General features: G+C 35.5%; 2 protein-coding genes across 2 annotated transcripts; one reads left to right on the top strand and one right to left on the bottom strand.

Annotated features, from left to right (window-relative positions):
• The first annotated feature begins 4,567 nt into the window (after positions 1-4,567).
• On the top strand, positions 4,568-6,796 carry LOC104223965 (probable pterin-4-alpha-carbinolamine dehydratase, chloroplastic). The gene is made up of 3 exons (XM_009775506.2): positions 4,568-4,995; positions 5,563-5,758; positions 6,429-6,796. Exons 1-3 carry the CDS (start codon positions 4,648-4,650, stop codon positions 6,518-6,520), a joined length of 636 nt encoding a protein of 211 aa, XP_009773808.1. The 5' UTR covers positions 4,568-4,647; the 3' UTR covers positions 6,521-6,796.
• Positions 6,797-7,401: 605 nt separating this feature from the next.
• Positions 7,402-10,848, bottom strand: LOC104223966 (uncharacterized). The gene is made up of 6 exons (XM_009775507.2): positions 10,099-10,848; positions 9,918-9,960; positions 8,720-8,804; positions 8,566-8,621; positions 8,158-8,465; positions 7,402-8,064 (listed from the first exon to the last, which is right to left on the bottom strand). Exons 1-6 carry the CDS (start codon positions 10,846-10,848, stop codon positions 7,543-7,545), a joined length of 1,764 nt encoding a protein of 587 aa, XP_009773809.2. The 3' UTR covers positions 7,402-7,542.
• Between the last annotated feature and the right edge of the window lie 248 nt (positions 10,849-11,096).

Below are 11,096 nucleotides of genomic sequence, written 5' to 3'. Positions count from 1 at the left end.
TCGGATAGTATCTCCTTCCTGAAAGACTTTTACAATCATCACAGTTCGCCTCATTGCATCAAGACCAGCGAGTTAGACAAAGTTTGCAACTTTTCCAAAGTGTTCCCGTGAGCCATTGAAATATCTTGAAGATACATTAATATGTCATATGGTTGCATGAGTTCAACTAGCTTACAGGGAATGAATCTATGCATTCTTATTTTAAATTATTTTGAGGTTAGCTTGGTCTAGTTTATATTACATGATAATACAAATAAATTTTTGCAGGAAAATAAGCTGGCTAAATGAAGAATGTCCATATTGACTATGGCTTGAGGGTAAGACGGTGGATTCAAGTTTACAGCACCATGAGGGTAAGGCTTCGGGTGTGAGCCCCGGTGCACCGTGATTATAAGAGTTGGATTTGATCCCAATGCATTATAGCCTTACATGCCTTTATATGGGTAAGGCATTGGGTTTGAGTCCTAATGCACCATATTGATGATCTAATGATGACTAATGAAAATAATTTTTCATGATTGTATGAATGTACGAGTGCATGGCAAGCGACGAAATAATAATTGTCATCACAATGGTAACAATAAAAGGAGAACAATAAGGGTTCTCGAAGTAATCCTTCAAAAGGTGAAGGAAATATTTACCATCAAATTGGTATGGAAAATTTATAAAGCACGTCGCGATAATTATACTCCATTCTTTGAAGAGATTGTGACTTGTGATAAGCATTGAGAATGCAGATTTATTCTTGAAGGTGAATGTAACAATATGTAATAAAAATAATGAATAAAGACGTGCAATGCATGATTGGATACACACCACAACTCACCTCTAAGGGAGGTTTGAGAGAAAGAAAGATAATGAATATTACTATATGGTTACATGAATATGTCATTGGTCGCGTACATGTGGTATACCAAAAATATTTTGACATGCCTTATAAAAAGTTATTAAAGGCAAACTTAAAGCAAGAAATGATTTTGCTTATGATGATTAACCATGACTATAATAATTTAATTTTTCTCCGTGAAGGAGACATTTACCATATGAATGGTGAGAAAAAAGTCTTGTAGTACAAAATCAATTAAGAGATCCGAAAAAGCTAATTTGTTACTACCCGAATAAATAAAATTATCCATGACATTGATATTGTAGTAAGTCTCAAAAGAAATTTTTGAGTTTCAAATATATTAGCCAAAGTAGTTGGCATATTGAGACTATACATGAAAGAAAGATTGAATATCTTTATACTACTATAATCATACCGGGTAAATATAAAAGGTTACCCAACTTTTCTTCTATTTGTACTACAAATATATAAGCATGATGATGGAATCACGTGCCATAGTAAATTAAATGTTTACTGAAACAAAGATTAGTTGGCATGACCGGTTGGCCATCTCGATTCAATTATGATGCGAAAATTACTTGAGAATTCACATTGACATATTTTGAAGAATTAGGAGATTCTTCGAGAATTTTCATGTACGACTTGTTCTCATGATAAACTGATTACTATACCAACTAGGGTTGGGATTGTATTCCCTAATTTTTGGAACGTATAAAAGGTGATATATGTATGGACCCAATCACCTGCGATGTGGACCGTTTACTATTATATGATTTTAATAGATGCACCTATTGTATGGTCACATGTGCTTTTGTTATCAACTTGCAATTTGGTTTTTGCAAGGTTGTTTGCTCAAATTATTAGAGCACAATTACAGAATATAAATTATGATAATTTATCTTGATAATGCTGGTTTAAATCCAAGTTGGTTTAGCAGAAACTGTATGCCTCCAATTATAGCTAAACCATTAGTTATGAGAATAAAACTCCCAAAAAGAAATTTGGTATGAGGTATATTATTTAATAGATAGTACCACTTGTACGCATCTAGCCAATAAGTTATGATAAGTTCTCCCTATCTTAATTGATTCAGGGTCAGGAACCAAATATTCCCATCTAGAAATATGGATATGCTATATGATTTAATTGTGCTGTCACAATGCATAAAGATGAGTTCCCAAAGAAGGTTGTGAAATGTATTAGTGATCCCAACATTAGGGGGAGAAAATGGGCAGCTGAAAAAGTGATACATGGAATGAATTATTATAAATATATCTAGATCCTCGTACAAGAAAATGTGAACTTGAAGTTCAAATGATAATTCATTTCCAAAATATTGCAAGGTGCATTTGCTAACCCAAAGCTAAATGTCATATTTCAGCTGTTAATACTCCAAATAAATAAAGTCCATGATGGACAGAGTTTATGACACACATGAAGCGTAATAGACTAATCGGTTCTAAAGATAAAGCTCCTTGAAGAAGGAGATGGACAAATGTTCAAGATGGACACAATAAGGAGGCAAGTGCTTTATAAGAGCACCATGATATAACACTTTATAAGACCTCATGGGAGAGGCTCAGGTACCTGAAAATAATGAGATAAAGAGATCACAATAAGTTATGTCTTTAGTGGGTAACGACGGAACCGATGTAAAATGATCGTCGACGATATTATTAATATAATGTAGCGCTCAATATTATTAATATTGAAGAGGATCTTGAGCTTAATTCTGTCATGGAATTTGGACAGATAAATAATTGGCCAATTGAAAAAATACGCAATGAAATTTGATTTCACCTGAAAAATGTGAAGTTGGACCGATAGTCCCAACACCTGAAAGTGAAACATAAAATCAAGTCGGTAGATATAAAGACAACTTGTGGAACACAATTTTTCATAAATATCCCGGCATTAGTTATATGTAGACAGGTTCTCCTATGGTGAATGAAATTGTTTTCAGGTTTTTATATGGCAATACATGAAAAACTTGATATGTGTATAATAAAAATCCTTGAAGGATTTAAACTGTTCTGAAGCATATAGAGGTTCCCAACAATTTTGTTAAATAAAGCTTCAGCAATCCATGTATGACATATATGATTTATTTTTGTGTCTTAGTGCACTGGGTGCACTTATGTTTCTTGCTAGAACCTTGAGTATAACGTTATACTAGCAAGATTTAACTTTAATTCGATATGGAGATACTGGAATGCAATTAGTAATATAGTACAAGAGAATCATTGATAGATTTGTTTATTCTAACAAATATTGTCAAAGTTTTGTTGGTTATGTAAATGCAGGGCATTACATGAAGTTCGTTCTTCATATCAAGATATTAACATCTGATAAAGCAAGTGACTCAACACACAACCGACGTGTGACTTTTCTTTGAAGAGATGATTCCAATAATATTGAAGACGATGCTGCTTGCATAGCTCAATTGAAAGAAAGATATATTGAAGGAGACAAAATAAAGCACATTTCGCCAAAAAAATTTTTTAGTGACGATCTTCAATAGAAAGATGAAATAGATGTTCAAGAAATCCGTTCAAGTGATAATTTGGCGAAATAATTATACAAGCTTGAAATTCCTCGTCTCTGGTAAATAAAGTGATGTTTTCATCAGGGAGGGGCACATACGTGCTGCACTCTTTTTTCCTTAGCTGAGGTTTTATCCCATTGGATTTTCCTAGCAAGGTTTTTAACGAGGCAACAAACAATGCGTATTACAAGATATGTGTACTCTTTTTCCTTCACTAAGATTTTTTTTCCCACAGGGTTTTTTCTTAGTGAGGCTTTAATGAGGCACATTATCTATAGACATCCAATGAGGAGTGTTATAAATAATTATCTAGTAGTGGATGTCCATAACTTCTAAAGGAGTAATACCCACTACTCTTCTCTATTATCTCCATAACTCTCGCTACTTCAATACTTATGGAGTTATTGTTATAACTCTCATACCTCCATAACCCCCCCCCCCCCGATCTTCCTACATAATCTTAAATGTTTAATGTCATGTTTATGACATTCTTTTATATACCTCTATGTAATACTACACACTTGACACACTTAAAAAGAAATAAGAAGCTCTCATCTCTCGCTCTTTACATTCTTGTTTATTTTCTTATTTTATTACTTTGAGCTAAGTTTCGTAATAAAATCAACCTCTTTTTTTTTTCCTTAACCTTTAAAAAATGGTGCATCTTTTTTTTCCTTCCTCCGTATAATCTTGTTGCCATTAATTTTTTTTGTAATCATGTATTTTAAATTTGGCAAAAATGAAAAATTGGCTGACGAAATTGACCACTTAACTAACTCTAGTCTCATGAGTGAACCTGTAATGGCGAGAAAATCAACATTTTTCTCAAAGCGAGAAAATATTTCTGCCTAAATTAAATAAAATAAAAATTTCTCTCACACTGAGATCAATAGTTTCTCCTTAAATCTGTCAAAATACTTCATCAAGTGATGACCAAAAAAAATAAAAAATACTTCATCAAGCTACCACCACAAAATTCTCAAATAAAAAAGAGAATACGTTGCAAATTTCGGGCCAGCAATTCGCCAAGCAAGCAATATTTGGACACACGAGCTAATCAAGAAATCCAAAGCGGAAAAGTAAAACTAAGGTGGGTCTATCCAATTGGCCCCACTGATAAACGAGTGGCTCTTGGATTTGAGAAACCTCCTGAACCGGATGCTAACTTTCAAACCGACCGGCTCCTTCAAGATAAAAATACCATATCCTCCACTTTCTGCAACACTAAGCGCAGAGCAGTGAACTTTTCTTTCTCATGGCTACTGCAACTCATTTTTGTTTCCCTCCACCAATTTCAGTCTCTGCTCAGAAAGTTCAAAACGCTAAATTTTTTACCCCCAGTCTCCAGACTACCCCATCTCGAATTTGCACCAGAATTCGTTGCAATGGGGGAGACCTATTGGGCGATTTTGGGGCGAGAGATCCATTCCCAGCTGAAATAGAGAGTAAATTCGGTGAAAAAGTTTTGGGTAATACTGACACGGAGCACAAAATTCTCATTCCAACTGCCTCTGCTCTGTCTCTTGCTCAGCAAGAGTGCACTGTCATCTCACCAGGTCAAACTCCCCTCTCGGAATATGAAGCTCGCCAGCTCCTATTCAAGGTTAGCTATATGAATTACCCATTATAACCCTCCATGTTCTTTGCTTGCTTTGGAAATTCTGATTTATCTGAAGCTCATTTGCCGCTTGGATGAAATGTTGGCCAGAGAGCCGACTGTTAGCCTAGATATCTCTTCTTGTTTCAGAACCTAAGAATTGGAAGAGGGCTAGAATTTAACAATGATTCTTGAGAAGTTTCCAAATTTGAATCATTTAGATGGGACCAGGGTACATTTCTCTTAAGAAATTTGAAAAATTTTAGAATGTAAGAAGCTAGAGCCCCTAGCTTCACCATTTTGGTTCTAACAGAATAAATACACTTTATAAGACCTACATCGGCCAGCAAGAGTTTCAGAAGGTAGTATAGATCAATGGCTGTTGATGATTGGTGGAATAAATTAGTAGCATGTTGACTTGAATGAATTATATCATGTAAAACTGGTTGTATCAGTGAGAAATGTGGTTTAATAAGTAAAACCTAAGATCTTTATTGGGTTGTATTGGAAAACAACATTGTATTACGGTTAAAGAAAAAATAGTCACATTTTAACGCCCAATCTGTTCTTCAGGTTGTTGGCTGGAGACTGGCACATGAAGATGGGGTGCTCAAGCTACAATGTACGTGGAAATTAAGAGACTTCGAATGTGGGGTTGAACTTATCAATAGAATAGGCAAGGTGGTGGAAGGCACTGGGCACGTCCCCACACTTCTTCACTTAGAGCAGTCCAATCAAGTTCGTGCTGAGCTATGGACTGCTTCCATCGGTGAGTACACTTTTTCAGTCGCTCCTCTCCTCCATCCCCTTCTTTTGTCATCCCTGGCATTGTTCACAAAATCATCTAATAGGGTGTTTTAAGTGATGTCATTATGAACTTGCAGTAGAAAAGGGTAAGAAAACTTACCAAATTAGGATTCTTGCCAAACTTGCTCCATCTAGGCATGAAAATGAAAAGCCTCCTTATGAAACAGATATAAGCATGCCATTTCAATAGAAACCTTAGCGTAGGTGGTTTACCAGAGGAATGTTCATTGTTTTTAAAATGCACTAGTAGAAGATAGCACTGGGAAAATGGCGAAAAACTTCCAGAGAACAGTAGTGGTTTTGTGACTGTGATCAGTCAGATCTTTTAAAGATTGGATCATTTGCCTTCACAGGATCTGAATCCAAGTGTGGAATTTTGAAATGGTACTTTCCCAAATGTCAAATATTTGGGAAATCCTTTAATCTATTAATGTCTATACCAGACATAGCTAGCCTGCTTCCTAGCTTTATCACTTGCCAATACAATGTGGTTTTTTAATAAATTTTTCGCGCAATAATAACTTTCTCCTGGAAATAGCTTTAATCTGATTCCCCCTTCATAGTTAAAGAATATTGTCTCTTTTACTTGTATCAGAATTTTTGATGATCATAGTGGTGTACTCTTATTGCAGGAGGTTTGAGCATAAACGATTTCATTATAGCTGCTAAAATAGATCAGATAAAGACATCGGACCTTGTCCCAAGAAAAAGAGTTTGGGCATAATCAGATAGCTTTGCATTTTGCACCAAATCCGGCTTCCACAATTCTATTCGCTTGTTTTTTGGATTGGACCCATAAAACAGATAGTGCTGGTGGTAAAACCTTGTCTTAAGCAAATGGCAAGGATTATCGCAATGATTTTGTATTAACATTTAGAAGCAATAAAATAGCTGGCTGCATATGTCGTGATTCATTCTAAACAAGTTGTAATTGTTCCTGTAACATATACTTTTGAAGTAATTGTTTAATATTTCTGGCAAAACAAATGATTGTCACCTACTTATGTCTCTTCTGTCATTGAAAAATACAATACTGTTCTGAAGAAGGTCTCACTTAATCTTAACTGTTTTATATACTTCATATATTTTTGTAAATAACAGTCCTACTATTAATACTATTAAGTTGTCCCAAAATAGTGTTTACTCTAAATTAATTCCACATTTATCTGCCCTATTTCATTTAATTATGAAAAGAGTAATTTGAGACCTAATTTCTTTTTGAATTACGATTAAATTTTCAAAAAAAAAATTATTAAATTTTCAAAAAAGTCAAGTTTTTAATGTATTTCCATTTATAATGAAGTTTAAACTTCAAAGTCAATGGTCGTGACCTAAGATTTGAAGTTTTTTTTGAAAAAAAAATAAATTAAACTTAGCTAAGCAGCAAAGGCAATGATTTTCTAGCAATGACTTCTATTAGTAACTTTTTATAAAACGAAGTGCATCAGAATCTTTTTGTAATTGTAAAGTAAATCAAATGAAATCAAGTAATTAAAATAGAAGTAATGGTCCACCATAAAAAAAAAAAAATCAAACTCCGAACCAATAACATTAATTCATAAAATATATTTATTACATTCATCTAATAATTAAGCAAAATAGAATCTTTAAACCTCCAAGCAGTAGCAAATGGAGGAAACATTATTAAATATAAGTCTTAATTAAGCAAATAAGAGTTGTCGTTTTATTCAAACTCCTTGATAGGAAACCGGAGGGACGAGACCATTAGACCATATTGAGGCCAACTTAAGGGATTATGACTTCGAAGCTATTAAACTTGGGAACGCTACAAATAGGGCAGGCACTCGCAGTAGCAGCACATTTTGCGCAGAGACAAACATGGCGACACGGCCATATCATCATCTTAGCATCTTCTTTGTCACAGGCCTTACACGGCCCAATCTTCCCTGGTTCAGCTCTATGTGGATCAACGAAAGAGGACTCAGCGTCCTCTTGCAACGGCGCCTCAGGGCCACCGAGCCTGGCGCCTGCACCAACATTGAAAGCACCGCGAAGAGTAGCATTTTGGAATGCTGCTCTCATTCCAGCATTCTGATTCTCCAAGGTTCGAACCCTATTCTGTAGAAATTGTCCCTGGTAGGTCAGTTGACCGACGACCGCGTCCAGTTCGGCTATCCTCATCTTTGCTTGCCTTAGTTCCTCTTCCTTCTCCTTCAGTTTCGTGCTTGCCTCTTCATACGTGCTGTTCATGATGTTCTTGTAGTGACGCATCCAAACATCAAACAACATTTTCCTCACTTGGTCAGCCTGCATTAACGTTATAATTTAGACGACGTACGTGAAATGGAGGAAATATCAATAATCATGCATGTGGAAAACACAAACAATGAATAGACGTACGTAGGCTTTGGTTGTCTGTTCGATTTGGTCCTGCACGCGACGGAGACTAGCTGGGCCATAATCTTCTTCTGCTTCAGTTAATAAAGCAGTGTAGGACGTAAAAGGCCTAGTCAAAAACCTGTCCAAATTGTCGGGTTCAGAAGGCTGGGAAGTGAATTGGGAAGGAAGTGGTTGGTTAGGCGCAGCAATGTGGACAGGAAACAGATTCATAGGAATTGTTGTTGGCGGAGTCACTGCAGCAGGAGTTGGATCCACCATCACTTCTTTCATCTTCCTCTTTGAATTCCTTGCATCCGAATAAGGAGCCGCTGCACCAAATTCCAAAAAAACATGACATCAAAATGACAACATTTTTTTCCGGACAAATTAAAGAAGAAGAATTTAGAATGTGGTAGTAGGGGAACTAACATCCGTGCTTGGGAGGCATTCTTGCAGTTTTCTGTCGCGGATGCGCTGTGACAATTCTGCACAATAAAAGAAGAAAATTAAGTGAGATTTTCAAGGACGAGAAACCATTCGAAGAAAGAAAAGAAATGGTGCGCAGTTTGGTTAGAAGTTAAACCTGAAGATGGAGAAGAATGGCGATGAGGAGAAACAGCCATAGGGGAATTGATATTTAAAGAGAATGAAATGAAAAGGTGGCAACTCTTCGCCAAGAGCAACGATGGTTTAACATGTCTAAACACGACAACTGCTACTGTCAATCGGTATGATCCCTTTTCCTGAAACAGGGCTTTCTTTTTTTCTTGTTCGTTTATTTATCTGAAACAACACCTGCTGTGTGTGTGTGTTTTTTTTTTTTTGAACAATATAATTTATCTTCTTATATATATGTTATTTTCCTAGGCAGCCCAAAAATTATACTTAACACAACTTAAAATAAAATTCCTTTTTTTCAACGTTAATTTCCTAGGTAGCATTAAAAAAAAAAAAAAAATAGGTAGCCCAAAATATACCAAACAATAAGGCCTTGGAGGAAATAATGCAGTTTTCTTCAATCGGCTAAATAATGTGCAGACTACAACTTTTTTGTTTCCTTTGGTTTTATGAAAAAATCAAGCATATTATTCCTAGCAGATGAAAATTTACTACTAACGATCGGCATCAAGAGACTAGAGTAGTAAAGTAGGAAAACGTCTTAAAATGTTCGATTTTAGAATTACTATTGTCAAATCATATTAAAATGAAATACCAAATTTTAAAGAATCCATATGGTCTTGTAACTCATGTTTGCTCCCCCTTTTTATTATATCTGTTACACGCTTCTAACTTATATTTGCTGTAGAACCAGCATGGTTAGAAGAAGGCTGGTACAACTAAGTATTTTCGTTGTAATTTGAAGAACTCTGATATTCTAGTAATGCCAAGTATAATTCAGCAATTTCGTGTAACATTAAGACGATATATTCACTAGCGAAATGGCTTTCGAATTTTGTCTATTTCCAAGAAAAATATTTTTACTGAATACATTGACAACAAGGGTATGTTACATATGAGTCCATATCATCCAACCATGTAAATATAGAGAATTAATATGAAATTAATTACTCAGTCATTTGGGTATTGGATGCATTCTTCGTCATGATAATTGGTCCGTATTTTTGCCTTGTCATAGGAGAAATATATCTAGGGCACAATAAACATGTTCCATGTAAGTTTTTTTAATTGTTTAATTAATTGTAATACCTAAGTAAATACTTCATTAATTAATTAATTATCCCTCGTTTCTATTTTTTTTTTTTGGTAACAATGTGAATTACCATTAACTTCAACCAACATTACACTTATAGAGCACCTGATTCCCTGAATGGAAATTAGGCCTCCAACAAACAGAAAAACTAATTACATGTGATTTGTTTAATGAAATTTCTACATTTTTGTGCTTTCTTTGATTTCTATCACTTCTCTCCTGATTTGTATAACTACCTCTTCAGTATTTACCTTCCTGCCTTGAATTTTTTTTATGTTTCTTGCTTTCCATGTATAGTAAACCATAGCTAAGTGCACTGCAGCTATGCCTTCTTTTTTGAATTGCTTACAGTGTTTCCTTTTGATATGCTCCAACAGTTGCCTCACTCCTGTATATTGTACATCATGCCTTGTCCATTTGTTCAATTCTTGCCTTACTGCTGTTATCCATCCACATTGTGCAAACAAGTGGTCCTGAGATTCCAATGCATCCTCATTGCACAATATGCAGTTAACATTTTCAACCTGTATCTGCATACCAATCATTCTATCCTTTGTCAATAATTTTCCTAGTGATGCTAGCCAACCTATGAATCTGTGTTTAGGTTGAGCTACTGCTGACCATACTAGATCTGCTATTTCCATCTTCTGTTGCCTCCCTATTAGTGCAAGATAACTGGAATTAATAGAGTACTTCCCAGCAGGATTAAGAATGTATCTGCTCTGTGAATACCACTCCCTCATCCCTTCTTTTACTGAGTTTAGTTTTCTCCAGTACCAACTACTATCTAAAGGTGGAGAATGTGTCCATATATCTGGATTAGTCTTCATATACAACCCATGAACCCACCTTACCCACAAAGACTCCTTGTTCAATGCTAACTGCCATACCAGTTTTCCAACTGAAGCTATATTCCATTCCTTACATCCCTTTATGTTTAGCCCACCCATGCTTTTTGGACAATAAACTTTCTCCCATGCAACCAAGGCAACCTTCCTCATCTCCTCCTTTTCCCCCACAAGTACTCTCTACATAACTTGTCTACTCCTTTCACCACACTTTGAGGGAGGATAAAAATATTCCCCCAGAAGCTGTGGATAGAGAATAGTACAACATTGACTACTTGAAGCCTTCCTGCATATGACAATTGTTTGGAGTATGTAACACTAATTCTTTGTGTGATTTTTCCAATCAGCATCTGGCAGTCCATCTTGTTCCATCTCCTAGGTGATAGAGGTAGTCCCAGATA

The sequence above is a fragment of the Nicotiana sylvestris genome, chromosome 3 (assembly GCF_000393655.2).
Source record: "Nicotiana sylvestris chromosome 3, ASM39365v2, whole genome shotgun sequence".
In the NCBI taxonomy this organism is placed as follows: Eukaryota; Viridiplantae; Streptophyta; class Magnoliopsida; order Solanales; family Solanaceae; genus Nicotiana; species Nicotiana sylvestris.
The sequence above is the reverse complement of the archived record's forward strand: the minus strand, read 5'-3'. Positions and strand labels throughout refer to the sequence as shown.